At 51.3% G+C, this 27,337-nt stretch overlaps 7 protein-coding genes across 7 annotated transcripts; all 7 read right to left on the minus strand.

The window, feature by feature from the left end:
* Positions 1-195: 195 nt before the first annotated feature.
* N7477_008174 (porin) lies at positions 196-1,469 on the minus strand (the record flags this gene model as incomplete). The annotated part of the gene is made up of 5 exons (XM_056969837.1): positions 196-345; positions 402-1,100; positions 1,178-1,266; positions 1,325-1,358; positions 1,422-1,469. 5 exons carry the CDS (start codon positions 1,467-1,469, stop codon positions 196-198), a joined length of 1,020 nt encoding a protein of 339 aa, XP_056819869.1.
* Positions 1,470-1,829: 360 nt separating this feature from the next.
* N7477_008175 (Asparagine synthetase 2) lies at positions 1,830-5,249 on the minus strand (the record flags this gene model as incomplete). Its single annotated transcript, XM_056969838.1, has 12 exons — positions 1,830-1,872; positions 1,924-2,027; positions 2,079-3,332; positions 3,394-3,542; positions 3,607-3,642; positions 3,698-3,724; positions 3,793-3,818; positions 3,901-3,951; positions 4,519-4,768; positions 4,882-4,905; positions 4,973-5,163; positions 5,215-5,249. The coding sequence occupies 12 exons, from the start codon at positions 5,247-5,249 to the stop codon at positions 1,830-1,832; spliced, it is 2,190 nt and encodes a 729-aa protein (XP_056819870.1).
* A 1,397-nt stretch (positions 5,250-6,646) lies between these two features.
* Positions 6,647-8,554, minus strand: N7477_008176 (uncharacterized protein; the record flags this gene model as incomplete). The annotated part of the gene is made up of 6 exons (XM_056969839.1): positions 6,647-6,745; positions 6,793-6,885; positions 6,938-7,273; positions 7,420-7,670; positions 7,721-8,143; positions 8,206-8,554. 6 exons carry the CDS (start codon positions 8,552-8,554, stop codon positions 6,647-6,649), a joined length of 1,551 nt encoding a protein of 516 aa, XP_056819871.1.
* A 266-nt stretch (positions 8,555-8,820) lies between these two features.
* On the minus strand, positions 8,821-9,420 carry N7477_008177 (uncharacterized protein; the record flags this gene model as incomplete). The annotated part of the gene is made up of 4 exons (XM_056969840.1): positions 8,821-8,856; positions 8,923-9,096; positions 9,209-9,242; positions 9,335-9,420. 4 exons carry the CDS (start codon positions 9,418-9,420, stop codon positions 8,821-8,823), a joined length of 330 nt encoding a protein of 109 aa, XP_056819872.1.
* Positions 9,421-10,405: 985 nt separating this feature from the next.
* Positions 10,406-11,873, minus strand: N7477_008178 (ANP1/MMN9/VAN1 family protein; the record flags this gene model as incomplete). The annotated part of the gene is made up of 6 exons (XM_056969841.1): positions 10,406-10,572; positions 10,624-10,839; positions 10,893-10,940; positions 11,003-11,372; positions 11,443-11,635; positions 11,701-11,873. The coding sequence occupies 6 exons, from the start codon at positions 11,871-11,873 to the stop codon at positions 10,406-10,408; spliced, it is 1,167 nt and encodes a 388-aa protein (XP_056819873.1).
* A 1,646-nt stretch (positions 11,874-13,519) lies between these two features.
* Positions 13,520-14,751, minus strand: N7477_008179 (putative HLH DNA binding domain protein; the record flags this gene model as incomplete). Its single annotated transcript, XM_056969842.1, has 2 exons — positions 13,520-14,639; positions 14,696-14,751. The coding sequence occupies 2 exons, from the start codon at positions 14,749-14,751 to the stop codon at positions 13,520-13,522; spliced, it is 1,176 nt and encodes a 391-aa protein (XP_056819874.1).
* A 7,212-nt stretch (positions 14,752-21,963) lies between these two features.
* Positions 21,964-23,270, minus strand: ecm33 (GPI-anchored protein Ecm33; the record flags this gene model as incomplete). The annotated part of the gene is made up of 3 exons (XM_056969843.1): positions 21,964-22,255; positions 22,324-23,152; positions 23,207-23,270. The coding sequence occupies 3 exons, from the start codon at positions 23,268-23,270 to the stop codon at positions 21,964-21,966; spliced, it is 1,185 nt and encodes a 394-aa protein (XP_056819875.1).
* Between the last annotated feature and the right edge of the window lie 4,067 nt (positions 23,271-27,337).

A 27,337-nucleotide genomic window follows, 5' to 3' on the forward strand; every position in this document is an offset into this window, starting at 1 on the left:
AACCACATCCCGTCAAACAAAGGAAAAGCTTGAGATTTGATATACAAGATGTGTACTCTAGCACAGGATCTACGATACACACAAGGTTATGGGGAAATCGAAATAGATAAGCCTTCGTGGTGCATCATCTCGCCCAAACAGGTTCGATGTAGCGACGAAGAATTATTTATTTGCACAGGAAGTCTGGAAAGACGCTTAAGCCTCGAAAGTGAAGCTGGCGCCAACCTTGTGAGCAGCCTGGTTCAGGTTCTGGGTATCGAAGGAGGCGCCGAGGCCGAGAGTGACACCGGGGCGGAGAAGGACGTTGTAGGCCAGAGCGGCGATACCACGGTCGTTGATCTTGGCCTGTAGAGGTTGTCAGCAAATTGTCATTTGAGAAGAAATCAAGTGGAGGGACGCACCTTGGCGAAGGAAGAGGGGTCCAGGCGGTACTTGGAGGCGACCTCGAGACCGACAGCGTTGCCGGAGGTGGAGTCCCAGGAAGCCTTGGCACCGGCCTCAACCTGAGCGTTCACGCGGTGGTAGTAGCTAGCGGAGAACAGAGACAGGTTGTTGCTGGCGGTGATGGCAGCGGAGTACTGGGGAACGCTGTAGCCGACGGCAGCGGAGTACTTGGTGATGGCGGCCTTGGTGACATCGTAACCACCCTCAGCACCGACGAGGAAGCCCTCGTGGCCGAGAACGGCGTCAAGGTTGGCGGTGGGGCCGTTCAGGAGGTCGAAGAAGGCGCGAGCGTGCAGGTTGGGCTGCTTGAAGTAGAGGTTAAGCTTGGCGCCCTTGGACTGCTTAGCGGGCTGGTACTGAGTGAGGATCTCAGCCTTGAGGCCCTTAGCAATGTTGTTGTCAAGCTCGAGCTTGGTGTCAAGGGCGTTGGCGGTGGTCCAAGCCTGGGTCAGGGTAAGGCCTGGCCGGGGACGAATGATTAGCTTGACTGTGTGCCTGGAGGAATTGGAAAAAGCAAAAAAAGTCACCCGGCGCGATGCGAACCCACCACATGAGTAAAGGAACGTCATGGGTTGGGGTTTGACAGCGCCGGGATCGGGTGGTTTGCGCCGGAGGGGACCCTTACCGGTAGGAGCATCGACGTACTTGGCCTCAAGCTGTGGACGGAGCTAGATTAGCTACTGCTCTTCTGTGTCTCGTGATCGAATCCGAGGAGAGAAAAGAAAAAACTCACCTGGCCAGCAATGGGTCCCTCGTGAGCGGACTTGCCCTTAACGGTGAAGGTAACACCGTTGGGGGCCTTGGACTTGACCTCGAGGTTGGCTGGAGAATTTCGGTTAACGGGATGTGGTTCTCGCGTGGGAGCTCGGGGCAAACAAACCAGCCGCGGCGTGGTAGAAGTCCTTGTTCAGGAGCTATGGAACCGAGGGGGGATTAGCTGTCAATTCCTCGGCAAAGGTATATCAGCAGATTCGTACATCGTTGGTCGCCTTGGCGATGTCGGAGAAGGCAGCGGGAGCAGACATGATGGATGAGTTGTGGATGAGGGTGAGTGAAGGAGAAGAAGAAGTGCGATGATGTTGGGGGAGGGTGGGAATAGTTGGAAGGGGGCTCCAGTCCACGGGCCGCTGGGCGTCCGTTCATTGGTTCTCCGTCGGTTGCCGGGAAAGGCCGCCGATGGCTGGCAGAACCCAAGGCGGTCAGTGGTCCTGAGAGGATTTGATTGATCTGGGTGTCTGTGTGGTATGACTACAGTACACAGTGTATATCTAGTTCATCGCTTATTGGAAGGAAAAGACTGAGTGAGTGAGTGAGGGTATATACACTCTTCTATCTATCGCTAGACCCTAATTCAATCTCCTGTTCATAGCCTCGACAAAGTCGATTTACTCGACGTGCTGGTACTTTTGGTTGTGGTAGGCAATCGATCTACATTCAGGGTTAGTAACATCCCGCGTCGAAACGCCAAGTGAAACTTACCTTCCACTGGGGTCGGTCTGCTTGGACCAGGTAGGTGTCCAGCGCTCGACGGTCCCGGCACAGTAAGGGGGAAGTGCTCGTCGAACATAGTGCGGTACCAGTAACTAGTTGAATGTTAGTATCAAGCAATTGAACGAGCACAGAATGGGAAAGACATACGCCTCCTTGGTATCGGGGATATCGGAGCCCCACTCGGGCTTGGGGTTCTTCATCATCTCATCAGTAACGTGAGCCTCGGCGGCATCCTTCAGGCCGTCGATCCAGCTGTAACCGACACCGTCAGAGAATTGCTCCTTCTGGCGCCAAAGGATCTTCTCGGGCAGGTAAGGAGCGACATCGGGCTCGTCGGAGGTGTCAAAGGCCTTGCGAAGAATGTATTTCTCAATGTGTTCGGAGTCGATCATCTTGTCCTTGGGGTCGATAGCCATGGAGGTCTCGAGGAACTCCTTGTCCAGGAAAGGAACACGAGCCTCAAGACCCCAGGCGGATGTAGACTTGTTGGCACGCAGGCAGTCAGCCAAGTGCAGGTTCTTGACACGACGGACAGTCTCCTTGTGGAACTCCTCACGGTTGGGAGCAGCGTGGAAGTACAAGTAGCCACCAAAGATCTCGTCACTGCCCTCACCAGACAGAACCATCTTGACACCCATAGCCTTGATCTTGCGGGAGAGCAGGTACATAGGGGTAGAGGCACGGATGGTGGTGACATCGTAGGTCTCGAGGTGGTAGACAACGTCGGAAAGAGCGTTCAGACCGTCCTCGACAGTGAAGGTGAAAGCGTGGTGCTTGGTGCCTAGGAACTTGGCGACCTCCATGGCAGCGGCAGTATCAGGAGCGCCGGGCAGACCGATGGAGAAGGAGTGCAGCTGCTGGAAGAAGGGGAGGGAAGCCAGCTCGCTGTTGTCGTCAATACCGACGAGGTCCTCGGAGGAGGCGTTAGTCTTCTTAGCAAGCTCTTGCATGCGCAAAGTCTCGCGCTGGGCGATAGCAGCCACCAGACTAGAGTCCAGACCACCGGACAGGAGGACACCGTAGGGCACCTCAGCCATCAGACGCTTGCGAACAGACTTCTCCAGGGTAGTGCGGAGAACCTTGAGGTCGACCGGGGTGGAGGGGACGTTGGTGGGGTCCCACCACTTGGGCTCGAAGTAGCGGGTGAGCTTGTCGGTCTTTGAGTCATAGACGTGACCGGGAGGGAAAGCAATGATGTCGTCGCAAACTGGGTGCAGACACTTAAGCTCGGAGGCGAAGTACACAGCACCGGGCGTGGTGGAGGAGCGGCCAAGGTAGAAAGAGGTGATACCAATGGGGTCACGGGCAGCAATCACGCGGTCCTGCTTCTTGTCCCAGAGGACCCAGGAGAACATGCCATCGAGGTACTTGGGGGCATCAAGGCCGTGCTCCATATACTGAACTAACGTCAGCAATTGCCTTTGTTGGGAGATATGACTAGACGATTGATGTACTTACCAAAGGGATGATAACCTCGCAATCGGAGTGTGTCTTGAAGTTGTACTTGGTGTGCAGGTTCTTGCGGAGGATGCGGTGGTTGTAGATCTCGCCGTTGACAGCGAGGGCGAGGGTCTCGTCATCGTTGACGAGGGGCTGGGCGCCGGAGTCTGAGAAAGATCAGATGTTAGAACATGGGATTGTGGCTCAATTGATTTTCGGGGTAGAACATACCGACACCGACGATGCTCAGACGCTCGTGCGTGAGGACTGCGGGATACCATGGTTAGACGCAAGTTGACGTCTTTAGCATAAAGATACTCACTAGTCTGGTCGCCAATGAAGTTACCGCCTGTTAAGGAACGTTATATTAACCCTTTGAGCTCTCAATGTATGTAGCACTTCCAGTCTGTGACTCACTCCAATCGGGACCGCGGTGACGCACACTATCGAGGGGCAGGTTAGCAATAATTCACACGATTGGACTATGCAGTCGCGCAGGGAGCTATAGAATGGGGAGAGACTCACGCCTTGGCCATGCGCAAAGCCGTGGGCTTGAACTTTTGCACATCGGGGTGACTATGGGGAACCCGCAATCAGTATGACTCCAAGTACCGCGCATCGTGGGGGACGATGGCGGGGGCGAATAGATAGGGCAGAGGATGCAACGCACTGGTGACACGCGAAGATTCCACACATTATGGGCAGTTGAACTCTCAGTGATGGATGATAGAGTCAATTGACGGGGGAGGTGTTAAAGGAAGAGGAATTGACTAAGCTCGGGTTTCTATGGAGAGAATCCGGCAATGGCGATTTTTTTCGTTTCCCTCCCGGCGGGGCGAGGGCGATGTCGGACTGAGTCACCGATAAGATAACGTTCCATCCTTGGCAAGGATCGCAATTATCCTGGGTCAAGAAGCTATAATTCTTTATAATTGAATAGGGTATGATGATAGATCAATCATGCAGGAAGGCTGCATGGTAAAACGCCAATCCATTTTGCTAAGAAACGCCGCGCTGGGTGCTAAGTAAAGCAATGATGCTCCCTTCGCCGAGGAAATGCCAAGTAAAGTCTTCCTCACACCGGGTTCCCATGCGAAAAACCAAATAAAAATCCTGGGAAATGCTGTGATTACCGTCGCCTACATGGGCGGGTTGTCCTTAACGACCTGCTTGACGCGACGTTCATATGCTGGGCGATCCTTCTTGAAGAGGTTGTAGGCCTCGGCCTGTGCCGGCGAATCGGGGTTCGGGTCATTTAGCAAGTCCTGGATACCCAGCAAGAGCTGCTTGATGGTAATGGCGGGGCGCCATGCTTCCTCCTCGTTGAGGATAGAGAGGCAAACGGTGCCGGAGGGATAAACATTGGGGTGGAACAGCGGAGGCGTGAATTTGCCTGTAGAGGTGCGTGGGGTCAGCGCAATCCGTAGGGATGATGTCTTAGGCTGGAGCCACGATATACGCGATCGCGTATATGAAGAGCCAGTGGTGATCGATGTAGATACGTACATTTCGGAGGCTTGGTCGGGTATTCTGGAAGCGCAAAAGATTGCCTGCATCAGTATTAAGATCGCCCCGGAGAATGCGCGATGCTACTCACCATCGGGGAAAATCACGTCCAATTTGAAGATACCTCCCTCCCACAGAGTATCCTTCTTGCCGGGGATCGCACACTCCCAGCGCTTGAGATCCAGAGTGCCCTGCGGAGTCTTCCTGGGGCTTTGCGACAAAGCCAAAGGGGTGGTCGCGACGCCACTGCTTACTGTGAAATCCACGATGGTCAGCACATTCCTGAGATTAAAATCGCGGCTCAAGTCCTATAGCGCATGGGGTATCACATACCGCTCCTCTTGGAGGCGATTGAGGCAAAGCGACATCTTGAAGGTTGGCGATGGATGAAAGTGGGTCCAGGCCAGAAAGTGATAAATCTTTGCTGTAATGTCGCCGCGGTCGAAACGATGGGAAAGTGAGGTTCTTAAAGAGGTGGGAAAGGAAGGAAATGCTCGAAAGATTGATGAAGGACTGGTCAACACCCTCAACTGCATGGAATCAATTCGCCCCGCCAGTTGGCTTAGTAAGCTGTTTGTATGTCCCAATCGGGTCCACAGCTGTAGTTTCCTTCAGTCAGTCACGATCAGCTTTCCACGGGATGTTTGGTTGACTAGCTTGATACACTTGTCTTCGATTGAAACAAAGAAACTGTGAAACTGCCATTACATTACTAGAGCATGAATACAAAAGAAAGAAATCACCCAAATTCGAGTCATAGAGCATTTTAAGTCTCCTTTCTCAAGGGCCCGTATGGCATTCACGGATCTGTTCACTCCTTATTTCCTCGTATAAGATACAATGCCAACCCAAGGGTCTTCATAAGTATATCCGATCATACATAGCTACTAATTTTTCCTCTTGCAATTTAATGCAATCGCAGACATATGAACATTTACATCAGAATCTCACACCAACCACGTGGATTAGGAAAAGGATTAGAAGCCACAGCAGTTACCACAATGTGTCACAGCGTTACCTGGTACCATATCCTCTGCGGTCATGTGGACAATGCAATATCAGCCTTAATATATTGCGATGATGCCATCTATGCAGGTACAGACTGTTTACCGCGTACGCATAATATCGACTTCCCCATCATTGGTATATGCGGAGTATGCATCGCTAAAGAAAAACGTGAACACGAGGCTAGATTTAGACTGAGAACTTGTGCAAGAGGGAAGCCTGTACCTCTGGCAGTGACAAAGGCCAGAGAAGCTACTACAACGGATACAAACCTCGCGAGCCAGGAATCAATCGCAAGGTATGATGACTGGAACTGTGAAGATGTTCCTTATGCAGATGAGCTCTACGGGCCAGGTATCACCCATGCCAACGAGATGGTCGAGCGATGGCTCAATAATTCTGTATCGCCTATTCCCTTCTCTTCAGGCTCAATGTCCTCCTATGATGACTCACCTCAGCCTACGCCTAGGACCCAACGCTCTTACATTCCGGTTCCTAGAAGAATGATCAGATCCAGGACCCAGCCCAGGACCGGGATTCCAATTCCAATACAAATGCTTCGGGCGACTACACGGGAAGACGCCTGGCCATCGAGAACAATGGAGATGCGGTTGTTTGACCGGGATACGTTTTGAGGGTTGAAGGTTCGTTTTCAAAATTTAGCTAAAAGGGCTTAGTTTTAAAGGCTGTTACACAGCTGGTATATTTCGAATTGTGCATCTACGTGTTTTGTATTGTGCCAAGCTTGATAGAAATAGCATCAATCCACATAGATTCCATCTTCGAACTTCTGACGCTCAAAGAACCGAGCCTGTATGGCATTGCCATTGAATATCCGTCCTTCTAAAGCATTCACAGCCTGTTTCATATTAGTACAAGCCGGAGATATTTCAAGGAGAAACATACTCTTAAAGCCGATAATGGACTAGTAAACTTGACAAAGACAGGAACAGGACTTCCTACGTCGCGTGCAATGTAAACTCGCTCCACGCTCCCATACTATAGCACAATTAGCGCTAACCCTTCTCCGGGCGGAGACAAGAGCACTTACCTTTTCATTACACTCCTCCCCGATCTCCTGCATCAAGCCACCGCCCTCCGCAGCATGCAATTCACTCTCGAGATCCATTCCATCCAACATCCCTTTGAGAATAATAACCTCACTCATAGGCCCAAATTTTCCTGTATCATCACCACCTTTCTTCTTGCCGCCGATGATCGTGCCCCGTCCAGCGGGCGTCACGAATCCTCCGCCTTCAGAGTCCGGTCTCTTCTTACGCTTCTCAGCCTTGACTTGCAAAGGCTTGACGATGCCAGAGCCAGTAGCACCGAGCCCAGAGCCCTTGGTCCAGCCATATTTTGAGAGGAGACGCTCTGCGAAGCCCTTCTGGCCTGGTCGTAAGAGCGGGCTGCGTCTTCGCCCGATTCGGTTTCAGGTTCATTCTCGGTTGCTTGTTCTCCGGCGAGAACTTGTTCTAGTTCGGCTTCAGAGGCGGGAATATCTTCTGGGGCTGGTGGGAGTGTATAGCGCACGGGTGCGCGGGATATGGTTGCGGAGGCGGGTTGGAAGGCGTTTAGAGGGCGGGATGGAGGTGGAGCGGGAGGTTCTTCTGTGGGCGGTGGAGGCTGAGTCTGGTCGTAATCATTCTGCTGCTGGCTCATGCGTGCGCGACGAGCAAAGGCATCTTCTCCAAATGGGTCGTCAGGGACAGACGGTGGAGGCGGAGGTGTAGTGTCGTTGATATTCGGGGGAGGCGCAAAGCTGCTCGGAGGAGCGAATTGCCCTGTTGGGATATTAGCATAATTCCTTCCATTGTAAAAACAATGAGCGTACGGTTGACTGGTCGATCGTAGTCGTCGCTGTCCGAATCCCTGCTCAGGGAGCGTTTCATCCGATGCGCATATAGCCTGTCCTTCCAGTCACGAACTTCCAAGATCTTCTCGTCGCTATGTCGATATTGTTCGTAGTTGTTCGGTCTCGATGGATCATAAATATCACCCCAGTCTTGCATGATTGCCTGCGGCTCGCGGTTCTTCTTGCGCTTCTTTCTCCCACCGCGCGGCCGCTTGTCGCCCTGATAATACCCAAAGTCATCATCTTCTGTGCCCGCCCAGTCCGCTAAGGAAGTCTTCACGGGTGCGGCAGAGTTGGAGGCCTGACCTGCGCCAGCTAGCACAGCCTTGGGCAGTGTAGGTTTGGGCTTGGGTTTCTGGTTCGCGAACTGTGGTCTTTTGGTGGGTTGGAATCGGAGCGAAGCTATCAGGTGGAGAGAAGGTGAGTCTATCATGTCTGAGAGTTTCGAAGAAATTCAAAAGTACCAGCGTTAACTTGCTGCTTCTTTGCAGCCGCATCGTCAGGTTGCACGTCTGTCTCGGAGCTTTGTTTGAAGACAACGGGTGCGCGGGAAATCGTCCCAGGCGCGGATTCAGCGGAGGGATCGAGTAGATTTGCATATAGCGACATCATGGCCCCCTTGGGCGGGCCTGACTCGGGAGCCATAATTGTTGTTGGAGCTATGCGAAGGTGCAGAGGTTGAGATCCATTGATGTCTGCGATAAAGAGGGTGTTTGCCACGTTTGCATCGATACCACTAGGTATCCGACAGGACAGTCCCAGGATATCTTTGAACCAACTTGAGTCCCTTATATCTTTAGCATAGCCATTCATCTACAGCATCATTGTAAAACTGTAAGCTGCGCTACTGCCTCACTCTCCGCGGCTTAGTCGGCGCTGCTGTTGCCATTCCAGCACGCGACAATGGGGATTTCCGATCTAGTTGAAAAACGCGTCCTTACTTCCATGTAACCATGTAGGATATTCGCAGTCCACAGATTTGAATTGTTGGAGTGACTGTCAACCTAGGAAAACAATGGTAGAAATTTGAAAGCTTATTCGCTTCTTACAGGATGTTCTATTTTCATGTCTATCCTTGTTTACAGCTTGAGCTGTTCACGCACAGCAGACTTAAACTAATACAGCGACATCAATTAGCAAAAGTACCTTCCCAAGAGCCCGCGGGAACAGTATAAACATACCGGAATGATTTGAGCCTTCTCCATATCCCACACACCGTTAGAAACATAGACATCCTTCTCCAGCAAGGCGCGAACCTCAGCCTCGCTCTCCGCAAGGGCGAGCAACATGCTACCCTTAAAAGAAGGAGTCTCGCCATCAGCCGGATGAGCCTCGAGCATGGCACCTATCCCGGGCTTGTATTAGCTTGCAAGTCCTATCGACGTCGGCCATAATATACAGCCAGCAACGCAAGCTGATCTCAGCCAATTCGAGCATGGAAAACAAAAAGCAAATAAGAGGACATACCGCCAGCAACGATGAAACCAGACTCAACGTTAGGCTTGATACCAGCAAGGTGGGCACTGCATCACATTTGTCAATTGTCCCTCCATTGGGGTCTCAATACATCATGCGGGGAGCAAGTAAACTCACAGCCGAACCTCGAGACGCTTGGCCTGCATGCCCGGCTTGTCGGGGAGGATGCAGAGGAACTCTTTCTTTGTGGGAGCGGAAGACATCGTGCGAATGTATGATGATTTGGGTGTGAGGATGGAAGAGGTGGTTGGTAGACTTGGAGAGAATCTGGAGGGGGAGCGGAAGAACGACTGCCGAGCGTGGGGGAAAGCGGGGACGATCCGCTGCACAGCGTGGGTTAGCATTGGGAAAGTTGCGGCTGAAGGCGGCTTTTTTTTGCTTGAGGATTGGGTTGATTGGGAGGAAAGGCTGCGCTGAATTGTTATGGGCCAATGGCTGTGGGAGGGTAGAGAGCCAAGGGGGTCGGCGATTGTTCCGAGGCTTGTGTAGCCGGGTCCGGATGTAGTGGATTGTCAGGGAAATCGGCAAGTAGTCAAAATGAGAATTGTTTAAATTATATACACGTAGTTAAGCCACAATTTTGTTCCACTTCCGCGCAGCTCTATATCCAGCTCTTCGTACAGTGGATGCTAAAGACCATCCATTGGAAGGTTGTGTAGAACCCAGAAAGATAAAAGATGATTGATCCGGTCAGGAAAATTGGGAAAGAAAGGAAAATGATCACGACATGACAGTAACGGTCCGGTTTTCGGTCCCTGAGAGGAGTTTGCAAGAAAGAAGAAAAGAAAAGGCGCGTTGCATCGATCGCGGCAAATCACTCAAAGACTCCTTCTCCCAAAAGAGAAGGAAATATGACCACAGGATAAGAACAAGTTCAGTACATGAGGTCTTGGACACGGAGGAACTCTATAGACCTGCTTTCTGCCAAGCAATATTTTCCCCAATAGCGCCAGGTAACAAATACACGCACACTCCCTGAGAACGCGACACGAAGATTGGATTATGGAAATCATTAGGCTTTCCGCCGACCATCCCTCCAGAAAGCGAGGTGTGGATCGGATCACAGATGGAATATCGAAACACCGTTAAACACACTGTGCTGCTCCGGTGAGAAATAATTGATGGGGACGCGGCGGGGAAGATCCCGAGTCAACCGCTTCCCGGCGAAAGAAGTGCAGGCTATGCCATCTAGTACGCCTTGCGGTCTCCCAGGTTGCCGGGCTTCTCGTCCGTGTCGATGTGCCAGACCACGTAGTTGGGCAGACCAACCACCTGGTAGCCAGCGCGCTTGGCCATCTTGGCGAAGCCTTCAGTCTCGGCCTGGTTTTCGAAAGCGTAGGAAGGGAAGTTGATACCTGTCAGGCTAGTTAGAATGCATTGGTCAAGAACATCGGAGTCTCCCTTACCGGAGCGGTGGACATCGGCCTTGACGAGAATGTTAACGCCACCGATGCCGTCAAGCTCAACCTCCTCATCCTTGTTCTTGCGCCAGTCTCCCATGCTAACCAGGTATGTGCGGCCGGTGTCGTACTCCTTGTAGCCCTCGGCCAAAATGACGTTAGGGTCAAGGGTCTGCTTCAAGCGCATCGCCTTGTCGGATTCGATCCACGAGTTATAATCGACTATTGGAAACGTGAGACGAGCGAAGGAAACGAATACACGGGTAATGACTTACAGCGACCTTCAATATCACGGCCATCGCGATAACGGTGGAACCAAATGTCTGCATCGGAGATATTAGCCCGACCATCCACAGCCCCCTTTAGAGAAAAAAATTTCACTCACTGGGCACCAAAATATCCTTGTCGTGGGCCATGAAATCCTCCAAGATGCGTTCGGGGCAGTCCACAATATCGACATCGCGCCAATAGACCCAGGAGTGGTCGGCCTTGAGAGCGGAGTAGAGTAGGTAGTTGCGGGCACGACCAATAGCTTTGCGACGAGGGCCCTGAGCAGCAAACGAGTGTCGCTCCTCAACGGTCATCTCGACATCGGCGCCGAAGTCCTTGCGAACAACGGTAGCGCTGCGGAAGCGAATTTTCTCATCGGCGTGGTTCTGGATACGATCCAGCTCGGACGCCAGGTTGGCCAGAGTGTCATCCTTACAATCGCCAACCAGAAAGGCGAGATCAATCAGCTCGTGCGGGTAAGTCAACTTATAAAGGAGGTCGAAGTATTTCTCGAGGTAGGGGGCGGCGTCGCGAAGGGGGGGTGAGGATAAGTACACGCTCGCGGTTGGACACTGCCTGGATGGAAGACTTGATAGGGTTCAGGTTGACCTCGGTGATAGAGGTGCTGTTCACTTCGTAGGGTGCGTGGTGGTTGAAGAGGACGGGGGTTTGTGAGTGGGCATTCCACTCAACCATCTCGTTCAGGGACATCTCCATCGGTGACTTGCTCGAGCCATAACAGTAGAAACTAGATCATCGAGATTAGTACACGCCGCAGGAATCACAGACCGGGCAAGGACACGATGTACATACTTTTGCATCTCCGACGCGGACTTGCTGACGCCGCGCCATAGCAGGATAACCAGACCCGTCACGGCAATGGTGACGAGGAATCGCGTCCTGGTCAGTAGAACCAGGACTGCCCGCCACGGTGGTAACCGGGCTCTGGCGGACTTCCAGGTAACTCCGCCCTTTGGCAACAACATGATGGATAAATATGGGTGTTGGAACTCAGGAGCCTTGCAAAACGGCGATCCCGGGGTCTCGATCGCAGGCCCGTTGAAAACCCCTTACCGACCGAACGAATGAGGCCTGAGAGGACGAAAGACCACAGTCGTGGACGTGGAGCGATGGGGTGAATGAAAGTAGAGGTAGGGAGGAGGAAAAGAGGAGGACGGGATCGACGGGGGATTTGCCAAGCGGGAACGGCTAAAACCACAACGCTGAGACAAGACACATAATTCGGATTGTAGAGGATTACACTGTATTTGGTGTCTATTTAGCCTTGTTCATCTCTATCTCTATCTTGGAATTGTCTAGATACTTGAATCCGTCACAACTCTACGAGATGCCGGTCTTCATCCCCGAGGACTTTTTGACAGCACGGAGACACCCTGAAAGTTTTTCTATAGCAGCGACTCGTGTGACGCCTGATCAGCCATCTACGAGATCAAAAGACATAAGCATCTTTGGCCGTTTCAGATTCAATGTATTCATATCTAGTTGGTTGTCGTTGTCCACGAAGCACGCGCATCTGTGGTCTTGCCCCTGAGTGTTCTTTTTTTTTTGGCCTGACATTGCGTGTTCCCGACGTACGGCAACGGCAACGACTCAATTTCCTCATTTCAACCGGGCGTGGCGTTAGTAGGCCACGCGATGGTGGGTAGAGGATAGCAGAGGTGAGAGGAGAATAACAAAGAAGAAGATATGAATGCATTGTCTAGATTTTATTTCGAAGACGTCAAGGCTTAATCTTCGTTAGACCAAATGTAAGAGTTAGTACAGCGTGGCCTCGATCGGGTCCATTCCGTCTTAGGTCAAAGGTGCTCTACCCGCTCCTAGCACAAGATACGTAATTCTTGGGTACTTTCCTATATTCACAACATTCTCTTGACCTATTTAAAACCACCTAGAGACTATTGAATGTTCTGCCAAGAGCCATGGCGGATTTTGTGCAGATTTCGTCTGCCTGCGACTTCTCCACACAGGGCTCCACTTTTCAGCTCTGGACTTTGTAAGGTCTCACGCCATACAAGGATTGCCAACATCTTTTCAGAGATACCGTCTGACTCGTTAGACAAGGAATTGAACCCCAAAAGGGCCGATTAGCTTACGAGATTCTACGGTAGACAAGTATGCTTGTAAAAAGATCATTAATTGACGGTCGTGACTATAGACAATGAGAAATTCGAACCAAGTGACAAAAGGGAAGAAACTGTGCAAGAGAAAAAGAAAAAACTGAGCATATCATATATCCATATCGCGAACAACTCCACAGGATTCACAAAGCAAATGAAGGAAACCAAGAAGTAAGTGAAGAACAAAAGCCACCCTTCTTTGTAGAGAGCTGAAGGAAAAATAGACGAAAGAAGCGAACCAACGAAAGCACAACACCAAGCCAAACAGTGACCACGTCACCCAAGAAAAGAGGAAATATTGTTACAATGCAGACGCTAAGGGAGTAACAGGCAGGCGAGGTCAGACGGAGGTTTTCAGGGTCAAGGTTTGTAAAGATGCAGGGGGGCAAGAAGGTAAATCGCCGCCGTCTGCAAGGGGGCCACCTATAGCGGGGCAGAAGAGAAGAGTCATATCACATCAGAAATAAATATCGGCATGCATCATGAGTCTCCGATCACGGCGAGGGAATCAGAGACTGGCGGCGCGAAGCCGGGAAAGTGAACGAGGACTGCGATGTCGGGAAAGCAGGGGAGGAAGGACCAGTCACCGGTGGCGTTGTAGTCAAGTATGAGCTGCTGAAGGTCTGTGAGGTGGCGCTGTGCAGGGGTTCGTGGTGGATTGGTGTTTGAGGGCCCATTGTGGCATTGATCTCATCGCAGAAGACTCGCATGCCGGGGAGGGCTTTCTTCTGGCGCTTGTGTTCGGGCACATCGATCAAAGGGCGGGGACTGCCAATCTCGGCCTTGGGGGAACGGAACATTTGCTCGTAGGACTTGAGTTGGAACTCGAGGGCACGGTTGCGGTCGGCCAGGAGCTCGTTCTCGGCTTTTGCGGCGCGGAGCTGCGACTGTGCGGTTTGGTTCTGTTGCTGGAGGGATGTCACCAGTTGCTGCAGCTGCATGCACCGGACTTGGGGTTGCAGCTTCTCTGAAAGCTGGGGAGTAACTTGCTCCTGGCGGATAAGGTGCATGATGATAGCCAGCATGAAGTCGATCAAGTAGACGGCGCCTTGCACGATGTGCTCCTTGGATTGAGGCAGACTCTTGGATGGGTTCCAGCCGGCACGTTCTAGGAAGAAGTCATGAATCCGGGCGTCAAGCTCGCGGTGGAGCTGGCTCAGGTTCTTGCGGCGGTTGCCCTCGGCGATGCGGTGCTTCTCGCGCTGGTCATCGGGGTCGCCGCTGTCAGTGCTGCTCTTACGCTTACGGCCACAAAGTTGTTGTAGAGGAGCCTTGCGGTTGATATTTTGAGGAGCAATCAGGGCCATGATCTCAGGCTGGGATAGATCGGTAGGCCAGTCAGAGGAGACAGCCTTCTGGGCTGCGAAGGACTCTTGCCAGGAGCTTTCGGCGGAGTTAGCTGGCGAGGGAGGACCAACAATCTGCTCGCCACCGGACCAGGAAGACTTGAACTGGAAAGCGTCGTTGGGACCCGGTGTAGTAGGGCCGAAGGCCTCCTTTGCGTGGAAGGGACTGAAGGGACCTCGTGGTAACGGCTCCATACGAGGCAGAGGAGGAAGACGACGGTCCTCGCCCAGGCCAGACCCGATGTCGGAGGTGGAGGATTTCAAAGAGCTGAGTCAATGCCGTTAGTCGAATTATCGTCTTGTATAATAGCATTCTTTACTCACGGAAGCGAGCAGCGTCGCTGGATGTCATCAGTCATGTTGGCCATTTGCTCATTCATTGTAAGATGTTGTCGAGAATCAAAGCGCGAACTATATGTGCAGGAACAAGAGATGTTGATGAATCGATCTCAAGATACTATGTACGGGACAGAACACTCGGTTGTTCTTCAAAATGGTACGTAGTCGAAGTAGACGGCTAGTGATGAACACAATGGCGATGTTCATGCGCAACACACAGTAGGAACCAAAAGGGAGGGGGTCGTATAGATATGAACAAAGAAAGCGAGGGGAATAAACTCCACGAGGCGAAGACAATGAGTGAGACACTTCTGATCGAGAACAGACGGGGCTGGGTGCATGTTTATATGTCGATGACGAGGGGGGGCCAGGGTACTTTTGGAAATATCCAAGATTGTGTCCCTGAAGGCCCGAGACCAGGTTACCTCTCTCTCCCTCTGTCTCTCTCCCGACCCAAGAGAGGGGAACGAACGATCATGGCCGATCATGGACTCGGCGGAAGACCGGGATGTCATACAGAGATATTGTGCATGATGCATGGCGTAGGGACCCACGGCGACGGGGAAGCGACCCTGGACCTCCCGGGTGGGCTCTGGACCGTCTAGCTTAGCCACTTTGGGAGGAAGTGGCAGAGCATGAACAGAATGATCTATGGCGAACGCTATCGCAGGGTATCTGTCACATCATGCACGGACGAGTTCCTCGTCGCAGCCCATAAGATCGACCAGTAAGTGTGGTGCGATCGCGCCCGAGCAGCAGGTTCAGTGCGAGGATCCGCAGTCCATGATTTGTTGTCCGCCATGCTGGTGTCAAGATCGACACGGGGGAAGTATATTACGTCGTGGAAAGAGGCTATGGGCTATTAGAGGCACTGCCCTTGCATCAATAGTCTGCCATTCTCTCTAGTTCCCCATGTTTACCTGGACCGTTTACTATTCCATCTAATAATCCTCCGATGTGACTGTTCACAGAGGCAATCCCCGGTGCTCTGGTCTCTATACACGAGTCTCCATCGTGGGACACAGGTTTCTCGACCCTGGGGAAAAGAGTTCAATCGGCTGGGTTCGCCCAGGAGCTGTCGTGCATACGGTCAAATCTCGGTTATTTCCCGCTACACTGACTTGATGCATCATGAAACGCTCGCTGTAGCATCTCAGGTATCTGGCGGTAGCTCAAGTCGCCTCCAATCTCGATTGCATGCGTCGATATTCAGGAGAACCTTCTATGACTGTCGTAGGAACCATCAAGGGGGTTCGTTTGCACGGTCGATCCCCCTCGAGGATGCTCCAGGATAATTCAATTCCTCGGTCATGCAAAGGAAATCAAGCAAGGATCACGTCTCAACTTGCGACAAGCGAGGAGGTTGCCAATCGATAGGCGAACTATAGAAGGTTCTTGGCCATGAAACCACGGCACCGCCTTTTCCATGAAACGGACAATATCAACTATTGACATTGAGGTGTCATGATGATCACGACAAATCATTACGAGGGTCCATTGCTTCCAAATTAATCTCAACAGGATGTCATTCCAGGGTAGGCAAATCACGAGCAGCAAGCAGCCCGAGGCGATAGAGATCGCTCGGGGACAACCACCGAGCTGGGTCGGCGTCCCAGCGACCAGGATACGTTTCCTGTCAGTCGCCGAATCAGGAGGATGGCGTTGATTTGGAATGGGTGAAAAACGATAGATTGACACACGGACGTTAATATCCGTAGCCTCTGGGCGAGTCAGAGCGAGTCTACCATAGCCCGTAGCCCACCACAGCCTCGCTGGGGTCAAGCCCTAATAGTTGCACGTTCCCCGGCGCTGATGGGACTAAGATCCACTGCACGATCTCAGCAAATTATCGATGTGCGTACACGCTCTAGCATCCCGTGCGTGGTCGCTACGAGCTCGATGTGGGTCTCGGGGTCTCTTGCGATCAGAGCTGTCATATTTCATCCCGTCTGGACCCAGCTTTCGCACAAGTTCCCACGTTCTCGCACACTCCCAATTATAATGATATGACCACGGTGTGGTTGAATGTCCCTTCTAGCCTGGGCTGGGAAAGTGTGAAAAGGGGCTGTCGGGCAGTGTTGGCAGGACGACAAGTGTATAGGTCCTCGTTCTCCCCTATTCCCCGCCACTCACCCCATCGACACTCACGACCTCATGCTGCATCAATTTGTAACAAGTACCCGCATGCGACCCGGGATCTCTCAGGGACCCGCGGATTTGCCTAAGAGGAGTTTGCAGCCCGCACGCAGCGGCTGCTGCTGCATGAGCACATGAGGGGAAAACAACCAGGCACGAACCATTCGAGCTCACAAACTCAGTCCTTCCGGCTCTTCCCCGGACCCATCAGGCCTAAATGGCTTTCGAATAATCACGTCCCTCTGCCATTTTGAGTGACGTGCATTGACCTTACTCTATGATGAAGCACTTCCGGAAATCCGACAGGTACAGCACAGGCAATTTTTGAGTTCACGGATCCACGATCAGAAGTCTGAACCCGATCTTCGGGTTGAGGGCTACAAGAAAGCCACTGTATCTACTCTGGCAGATCAACAGATGCAATGTGCTATTTTCAGATAGTTACGCCGGACGCTGTAGGTCGGGATTCGATTCCCATGTCTTTCCACTTCATATAGCATGCGGCCGTGTGGCTCCAGGTGCAAGGGCCAGGCTTGATCAGTGACGCCTCCACGGTGTCAGGCCAGGTACTCTCCGCAGCTGGTGACGAATCATGACCGGCTGTTGGCTCTCCTCGCGCCAAGTTATTCTCAATAGTGGCCAGTAGTAACTTCAGCCGTGACCCGCTTGACCTGTCAAGTTTCAACCGTCGCAATATGACATTGCGGCTCGTATATGGAGTGCAATATGGGTACACCGTGAGTTTCATAATGCTTGTGCTACATGATCGGGTCACCCATCTCGATCTTTAGTTGAGATCTTAAGATCTCGGTTAAAACTTGCTCGTGATCTTCATTCTCCACATATTGGGGCCTAGATCCGCCAAATATGCGTTCAATGGGACCGGTTCATGCATCTCACTTCCCGATGCAAGATCCATGTTCCCTACAGTACTGTACTACTTGGAACCGCCACCCATCATACTTCCACTACCGCAGACTACTGTACCCCACCCTGCTCCTCTCTCATCCACACCCCACTGCGCAGTGGACACACAATGAAAAATCAATTGGCTGAGTCTCGATGAAATTCTTCAGTTTCAGATTGATCTTCCTAAGAGTGAGCTTTCTAGTCTCCATATCGTTCATCTCCTCTTTTTTAGTAGTCCACCTTGAGCTACTGTACGTGCAGTCGTTCCCATCGGGGAAATCACTTTCGCCACCAGCATCCCGGTCAAATGGCGTGTATGAAATCACTCGTGCTTGATTCAGTGGGACGCATGAATCTATCGGGGATGTGTACACTATGGAGTCTTGTATGGGCTACCGAGGACGTCGTTTTTGCCATGAGGCTATGATCATATGATCACCAGCCGAATCAAGCTTGCCACTATCGAACATGATATTCTGGGAGACGCACAGATAATTGCACTCCATACATGATATAATGAGAGGAGCGCCGCAAGGGCCAGGAAACCATAGGAGTCATCAATTTAGCAAGCAGATCCACAAGATTCTGACATTTGCCTAGAGTAAAGCACTCATCAAAGTATAAAATTTCTCAGATCTGGCTCATTTCCTTTCAGAAAACACACAATGTGCCTATGGCCCCTTCGAAACCCAGCACCTCCTCGACAAAATAGCCCAATTCTTACCTCCCCGAGTGGCCACCACCTGCAAGGACCACAGGTACCATACATCTCTAGTCGCGCCAAGGCGCATAATCGGGTATATTGAGGAACTCAAGTCGGCCGCATCTGACATGTCGCGCCAACCCACTTCCCCGAGCCCGTGGAGCTCCTCCTCGATCGTAGTCCTCGTACGACTTGCGAAAACTTGACGCTCGAACTCAGGCACGAGTCTCCATTACCTGGATCTTAGGTTGCCTCCGATGCAAGGCGAACGTATCTCATGGTGGGTCGGGCTGCCTGCCTACACTTCCATTCAGGTACCCTTTGCAGATGCATTGGGACCTTTCCATCATTGATCATTGATCATGACACCTTCAAGAGGAACGAGGGAAAAAGTACGCGGGACCACGCCAACGTACACTCTTTGCCACCTGCTTCATCTTTCCTCGAGAAGCCACTTCATCTACTCAGCTCCACCATTTGTGACCTCTATCTCAAGACCTCTACGTGCCTGCACTTAGGTGCGTGGAGGCGTATCGAGCTCGAGGGGCACCCTTGTTTGCAGAGTGTCTGGCCAGAGTCCATAATCTCGAAGCCGATTGATACTGGACATTCCCCCTCCCCCCATGAAAGAGGCATCTTTCGACTCGCCGTCCCCAAGATCAGAGACACTAACAGGGAGCTTATAATCCTCCCGGTCTTCCTGTCCAATCAATCCAACCTCGGTGCTATTTGGGGTCCAGCGTTGACAGCGCCATGTCCATCAAAAGTTTATTTTTGCCGATCAGAAGGTGCCGAGGTGGCTCGATACTTTGAAAAAAAAAATGGACAATGCCAGCTCACTAGGAACACGCTCATAAAGAATCAGATTGAATGTCGAGCCCTGAACCAACATCCCCACTTTCCCAGACCAGCCTCCGACCATCAAAGATTCAACCTCGACCCAGCGGGCCCCATCTAAATCATCACCAACTACAGAACCCTAATCACACGAACGCCCCCGCCCAGGTCCATCGCATTGATCGCTCATTACTGTGTACCTACATCCGCACTGTCGTGCAGCCACGATCCAGATGTACGTCCTTGTAGGGAAGGGACAAAACTACCGGCACAACGTATCCTCCAAGCCCCTGCCCATCATTATAATTTCCAATCTAAAGACATAAAAACAATATTTCTGGTTCTCCCATTCTAGATAAGATGACAATTGAATATGACTGCTAAGTTAAACACCCGTCCGCCCCGTTCCTTAACATTCATCCGTAACCCCTCTCTCTCCCAGCCACCCATCAGCACCACTGACGATCCCTTCGATCCATTTCTAGATTTTCCCTCTCAATCCCACCAAGAACACTTCAATGTAATTGGGCTCAACCCCACCTAAACCTACTGATTCCCAACCCCGTCAAACCTGGAGTCCCAATTCCACTCCTGGCCACACCCTAACACCACCGCCATCCCGATTCTGGGTTAGTATGTCCCATCACCGTAGCCCGGGAACACGCCTGGAGCCGCGATCCTACTCAATGCTCCAAGTGGCTCAGGGCCTGGATGGTCCATTTGATCCTCGAATCGGATTAGGCGTCCCGAACCGCTCGGTGTGATCTATCCACTTCCACAGTCGAGAGAATGCGTGTCACAGTCGAGGCTCACAGGGCGGGGCAAATTGGGAAGTTCGACGTCCTTGTTTGAGATTGAGTTTGGTTTTGGGGTTCTCGGGTTTGGCGATGATAGTTTGCTTTCTGCTCGGCAATTATGATCTACTTCCCTATCTTGGACGAGATCTTCGTTTCATCTCGGATGGAATCGAAGAAATCGAAGCACTTGTTCGGTGGGTACTTTCGCGTAGTGTTAGGCTGGGAGGGGGCGGGGGGGTTTTGGTCTACAAAACGGCGAAGTGGATTGATTCTTTTTTATTGTTGTCGTCATCGATATCCTTTTTTTCTCTCTTCTTCCTCTAGAGTACTTTTGTACCTCGGGCACCTCGGGGTCCAGTATATTGCTTAGCGGTTAGTCTTGATGCGAGTAGGTGCAGATTCGGATAACCCTGGAAAGCCCTGGAAATATTGGTCCTCGGCTCGGAGGATTGCCTCATCTGAAAAATGTCTGCTTTTGGAGGGGTGCTTGTGATCGGCGCCTTTCGTGGTCTTAGTTTGATGATGCTGTAGGGTTCTTTTGGTCCGTAGATCAGTGTTGAGGCGGTGAACCTGATCTGGGATTTGGATATGCTAGCGAATAGTGCTTTTGTCTTTTCATGATATCAAACTTGGTATTGAGGGGTGGTTTGATTTTCATTTGTGCGTCATATCTCCGGGTTTTGTTGTGTTCTTGGCGAATATGGATTTTGCGTCCATTTGTCCGGTTTAGACAGGTAGGATATGCTTAACGCTCAGTTGGTCAGGAGCCCATGTTTGAACACTTTGGAATGATATCAGAATATTCGCCATATGTGACTATCTAGAAACTGGACAATATTTGAAGTTTGAAGAGACCGAGGATATTAGCAAAACCTCTAGAATAGCGCCTTGAATCATGATATCATTGATCGCCAGTGTTGGAAGAAATGTTTCAAGGTTGGCTCGTTCGGCTTGGAGCACTCGAACACTTGGGTCCCTCCAATATACTCAATGTTGTTTTTGAATGTCCGTTCTAAGGATCGTTGGTCCCCAATGGGCACTTGACAGACGTTGATCGAACAAAAGCCCAACGTAGTAGTTCTACATAGAACCCAATACACAATTGATTACATCTCAGTAGACTATAGCCATGCTCGCTTGGGCAGTGAATTCTACTGTGCGCAGTGTCCATATCTAGTGTGTGAAATATATTTCGCATCACCAGTGGTCATTATGTAGCCAAGAAGAATCACGTAGTCATCACATTGATTTCGAAATATATCACACAACACTGACGAAGTCACAACATTCTTCCCACACACGAGACAGGGCGACGAATGCACATGCACGGCGAAATCAGTATCTACTTGTCAATGCCGAACCCGAAGCTGACTCACGATCGCAAGTTTCAATCTCATCACAGAGCACAGGCGCATCCAAGGAGGCCGGGCATGCTGGCTTAAAGCCGTAGACAGGCATGGTCTACGTGAGGCCTTGCATACTTGAATACTTTACAACTTACAGAAACCTCGACGAAATGCCTACAAGGAGATGCCAGAGTTCAGGGAATGGACGGGTTACAAATAGCAACCTAATAAATTAGAACACGGTCGCGCTCCAGTAAAAACATATCGAGACAATAAGCACAAGGCGGGGGGTAATAAACAAAAGTAAAACTCCTTTCCGATGAACGGCGATGGTGTTTGTCTCCCGAGGACAGAATCCATATTGTGAATTTTCCTCACAAAGACGGAATTATTATCATAAGAACAGCAGTGTAAAACGAAATGGAACCCGTTGCTTGGTGGAACTTCTGCATCTACAATTTCTCTCTCTCAGAGAACAATAAAACTCTGCGCACTCCGATTCACGTCATCTTTTCTTCGACTCGCTTACAGGAACTGAGCGAAGGCGAGGAAGAAGGCGGCAACGCCAGTGGCGGGAATGGCCAGGGAAGAGGCAGCGCCGGAGGAGGTGGCGGTGGTACCGCTGCTGGAGGTGCTGGAGGTGGTGCCAGACTTGCCGTTGGAGGTGGTAGGGTCAGGGGTGGTGGCCTTGCAGTTGTAGGTACCACGGATGACACCGTCGCTCTGCATCTTCTTGAAGGTGGTGCAGGCGAAGGTACCGTTGGTGGACTGAACGTTGAAGCCACCGTCAACCTCCTGGAGGGCACCCATGTTCAAGCTATGGAAAGTACGTTAGCAAATACACCCAGTGGAATTGGAAACCTGGACGGTAGATGGGGTGCTTACGTATCGAAGGTGCCGCTGAAGTCAATAGCTCCAGTGACGGTCTCGAGCTCGGGCAGATCAATGTCGGCGAGCTTGTCGTTACGGCTAACAACGAAGCCACCCTTGACGGTCTTGAGAACGGGCATGCTGATGTTGGTCAGGGCGGAGTTGTCGTTGAAGGTCAAGTCGGCAGTGGTGGTCAGGTTGGGGGCAGAGAAAGACTTGAACTCAGTACCCCAGAAGCCGAGCTGGCCCTTGAGCTTCTCCAGAGAGGGCATGGAGACGGAGCTGATGTTACGGAAGGTCATGTTGTAGGCACTGGCGAGGTTGGGGAACTCAATCTCGAGCTTGTTCCAGTTACCAGCGAAGTTAACCAGGTCGGTGGCGTTCTTCAGGTTGTTGATGTTGATGGTTCTCAAGTTGGTGTTATCGGTGATCTGGAACTTGCCAACGGTCTCGAGGGAAATACCGTTCAGGCTGGTGAGACCAGTGTTGGTGATGACAACATCACCAGCGTCGGTGACACCAGAGGGGAAGGTCAAAGACTGGAGAGCGGGAAGAGCCTCCCAGTTGATCGCACCAACGCTGGTGAGTTCAGCGAAGCTCAGCTCGGTGAGAAGAGTGGCCTCATTCAAGGTGAAGCTGTCGGTGATGGTCACGAGCGAGGGGGCGATGATGCTGGTGAGGGCAGTGCAGTTGCTGCCGGTCAGGGAACCGGAGATCTTCTGGATACCGTTCAGGGTAAGGGTACCAGAGAAGCTGGACTTGATTTTAATATCACCGTCGACAGTGGTGCAGCTGTTGAGGGCATCGGCATCGGACTGGCTGGAGACAGTAGTATCACCGCAGGCTGAGGAGCCAAATGTCAGACCAATGTCCATGTTCAGTTCCAATGTCTACTCACAGTCGGAGGCGAAGGCCAGCTGGGTAGCTGCCAACGCGGGCAGGAGGTACTTGACGAAGGACATGGCGATTCTTCTGCGCGACCGTGTTAGTATGTGATAACAATATCAGGGCAGTAGCAACAACAAGATTCAACATACCGTATAGAATTAAAGGATGTAGGAACGAATGTCGAGAAGAAGGGGAAAGGCTTCAGCGAAAGAGAAGCGGAGATAGGGTAGGAAGACTCAAAGAGAAAGAACGAATGGACAGGTTTGGGGGGAGGAAAGAGGAAGGAATAAGAAGTTCGGGGGTCGAGAAAGGAGGCGCTGGTGGAGTCCGGCGTTTTTTTCTTGTTTCCGCGCTGTTACCATACGCAATGAACAACATCGTACCGAATGCGGGAGTGGGTAGGAGCGTACCTGGGGGGTACCTGGGGGCACCCAGGCGTACCTAATACACAGTATCAGTAATTTTAGTATCATCGGTTTCAACGCAATCCTGATTTCCGCCCGTTTTAGTGCTTCTCTAGCGCTGTTTCCGTAACACTTCGCCAATGACCGAATCGCCCGTGCGGTGCCCCCTTTCTCCATCAGTGTCTCCTCATGTGGATCCGACAATGGACTCATGTCCTATACACGTGTGCTGTCGGTTTCCATGGTTTCTGCGCTTTGGTCTACACCTACCCTGCGATGTGTAATGTGGGATGTGATGCAATTGAGGTATATAAGACAGACCTGTCATGCTGTCTCCAGATCAAACTGTTTCGCTTGCCCCACCCCAGGTGTCACGGCCGCAGCCAGGCCCCGGCATTGGAGCAGCAGTACTTTGGTGCCTTGCCACCGTGCATAGATTGTTGCACAGCAGTAATACCATCTTGCCTAATGCGGTACTTGCCACATCAACAAAAACAAGTCCACCGCAGTACTGCAATTACCTACATAGCTGCATAGAGGGCTTTGAGCCGATAAAGTTGGCGTCCAAGTACGCGTAGAGTGACCCTCGGTAAGTATCGCGGTGATTTTGTATATCTCGATGGGTCTGCTCTATTGATCAAGCTCCATAACGCTATCCATAACGCTATCCATAACGCTATCTATCGCCTGTCGTCATCATCTCAAAAATCGGCCCCTTTATTATCGTGATAATCGGGTATGATGAGTTCATCGATCCGGAATACAGGCTATATTACAGTCCCCTATCGCCCCTGTCCACCCTATTGATCCCAGAGCAGAGACCATCGGCTAGACCTTGCGCTTGGATGGCCGATCTAAATTTGCAGGTATTCAAGCCTCCACGGACCCGCCAGCCCCCTGCCGCTATCGTCGACGGCCCCGGTATGTCTGACCTCTGATTGGCACGCAGGAATGAATCGCCCTGGATTAATGTCCATCCTCGCTGCGTGCCGACATGCCCATTTTCTATCTGAAATCAACTCGCCCCTGTGCCGACTTGATGACCCGAGAGGGACTTGTCGAAAATTCCATGACACCGCCCCCCCCCCACCCCTGCACATGGGCAATACTAGTCGGTGGCAAAATGCGATCGCTGAGACGCAGGTGTTTGTTATGACCCGACCATTCTTATTTGCACCGCCAGGATGCGCTACCCAGGCCGATAGCTCGGCGTCGGTCTTACGGTCTCGTTGTGCTTCGAAGGGAGAGCCTAATCCAAAAGCCCCTGCAAGAAATTAATTGAGCACCTATCCGTCGGAGCTCCTGTCACTTTAAGTGGTCATGATGATCGCCAGTCTAGAGCTTTGCCGTCCCAGATCGGCGCCGTCTTCATGTTACAGGTCTTCAGGACTGATCGCGATTCTGGGCCAACTTGGGACTCAATGGCTGGTCTTGACAGTTGGAAACCTGCTGTCGAACACTCGCCATCGGCCAATTTTACTCAAACGTCAATTGAGACCAGCAATGAACGATGAAGGTCATGGTCACATCGCGCATTTCAAATTGGTTATTACGGTACCGTGTATTGACCGTTCGTACCAGTAAACATGTTTCAGATCGCACGGAAGCAACAACCTCTCCGCCTGGAGGCCTCGGGCCTGCTGCTCATCACTCCACTGTAGACTCCACTGACCGTCGCTTATGCTGTTGAAGAGTTTTTAGCCTGGTGTAGAGACCGCGTCGACAACGAACAGTCACGAGCGCGACTGGACCGTTTTGAAGCTGGTGTAAAAATGATCTGTGCATCTCACGCCACTATGGATACCGCGCGGCCTCGAAACCCAGTCAAGCCTAGTTCCGTACTGTCTGTTCAATTGTGATCATGGCATTTTCACTCACATTCCACGTACGCCTAGATGTTTCTTTGCTCGTGGAATGCATGGCAGACAAAGGAGGGGGGGGGGGGATTCTACTTTGAACACAAAAAGGGGAGGCTGGCTACATTCTCAAAAAAACGAGACTCCCACCCATGCTTTCTTGGGGTATCCTGGACAAGTTGAGAATGAATGGAGCATCTCCGTACTATTCGCCCCGTTTTGACTAGACCTGGGGTTGGGTGCGAGCTTCTTCTACTCCTTGGTACGAAACCGCCGAACTTCCTCGGTCAGAAACTTACCATTCTTTGCATTTCGAATTGGCTCAATCTTTGCGGGATCTACCCAACCCAACTTCGCCAGTCTCACATAGCATCCCAATCCTGGTTGGCAATTCCACCTTTCAATTTGCGTCCGTTGATCTCAACCCCACTCTAGAGATTTTTTTTTTCCTGGTCGGGAACTAGTTTTGAGCGCTACGCTGATTTGCCAGGCATCGTATGCCGCTGACGCAAGCTGATAGACTAGTGCCAAGGCTGGAACGACGCTTTCTTTTTTGGGCAAGTTACGTTACAGCCAGCTAGAATTTGGATGTTGACCACTGGCACAGAGTTTCACTCCCTGAATGAAGTAACAAAGAGCTCGTACGACCGACCGTGGTTCTTGTTGATATCTTGCCCGGTTTCTCGAGATGCATCCTTGGATCGGTGGGCCGAGCGGAGAAGATTGGCTCCAATCGCGAGAGCTGTCTGCATACACTCTATGCTGCATTCCATGGATGCAGATTAACAGTTATCTGCCAATGAACTTGTTTTGATACACGATCCAGATCTGGGTAGCGAATGTTTGTGGGTTGCTTAAAATAGTTGTAGTTACGAAATGCTAATTCAGACCACCATTCTTGGTCAACGAGGAAGCCTGTTCTCAAGCCCAGTCGGTCTCGGCCGTTGAAAATTCAAAATCTTTGGGGCTCTCAGGTCTCCCGCAAGATAGTAAAGCGACTTAACTTCTATCATACCTGAACTTTAAAAGTGTCATAGTCATAGCGCATTCTATGCACATTTACACGCTCATTGTCCACAGCAGACATCTCACGCACCAAAAAAATTATCATAAGCCAGCCCACCCCGTGTGTATCGCACATTAAGTGTCTCCTGGTAATCCAGACGCGTGGCCCAGATACCAGCTTCCACGAACTTTGCAATTGCCTGTGATCTGGGGAAGACTAGTGCACACGAGGCCCTAAGGAAGTGCCAACTCACACGACGTCTCAACATCCTGACCCACTCTGTTCGGCTCGACCCTAGAGAAACTTGAACCGTAATAGCCTTTTAAAAAACATACAAAGCCATTGAGTATTTTATTTTAAGGAAGTGAGTTGCCGAAGCGCCTCAAGACCTGGTTCGAATGACCAGAATATCCGATAATCATGACTGTAAGAAGACTCCTAACGTAGCAGACAATATATAAAGAGATTGTATGTATTTGATGGAACTACATTTAGGTTGATGAAATATTGGAAAGTACCTAAGTAAAAGGAGTTCAATGAGAGGTGATCTGGTTTGATGAGAGATTCGGTGCGTGCTTTCCATGAGGGTGCTGATCAGGATACTGAGACTGGTTTCGTCTTGACCTCGAACATAGAAAACTCCACATCAAAAGTTTACAGCATTGCAAGCTTACGCCCGACCATGACCATCAAGCTTGGAAGACAGCAAATTTGGGAGACCTAGTCGATGTGATCATGCCTCTGCTCTGCATGAGGTACAATGGAACAAAGTCTTGCAGACGCAGCCGTGGGAAGCAGGACCCTTTTCTTTGTTTGCTTAGCGTTTTCTGCTGACCAGTAAAGTTAGGTCACCCATTTGTTGCGATCTTTGTAGT

The sequence above is a fragment of the Penicillium maclennaniae genome (assembly GCF_028827695.1).
Source record: "Penicillium maclennaniae strain IBT 15551 chromosome Unknown utg000007l:1.0-4884863.0:1.0-4888362.0, whole genome shotgun sequence".
NCBI classification, from domain to species: Eukaryota; Fungi; Ascomycota; class Eurotiomycetes; order Eurotiales; family Aspergillaceae; genus Penicillium; species Penicillium maclennaniae.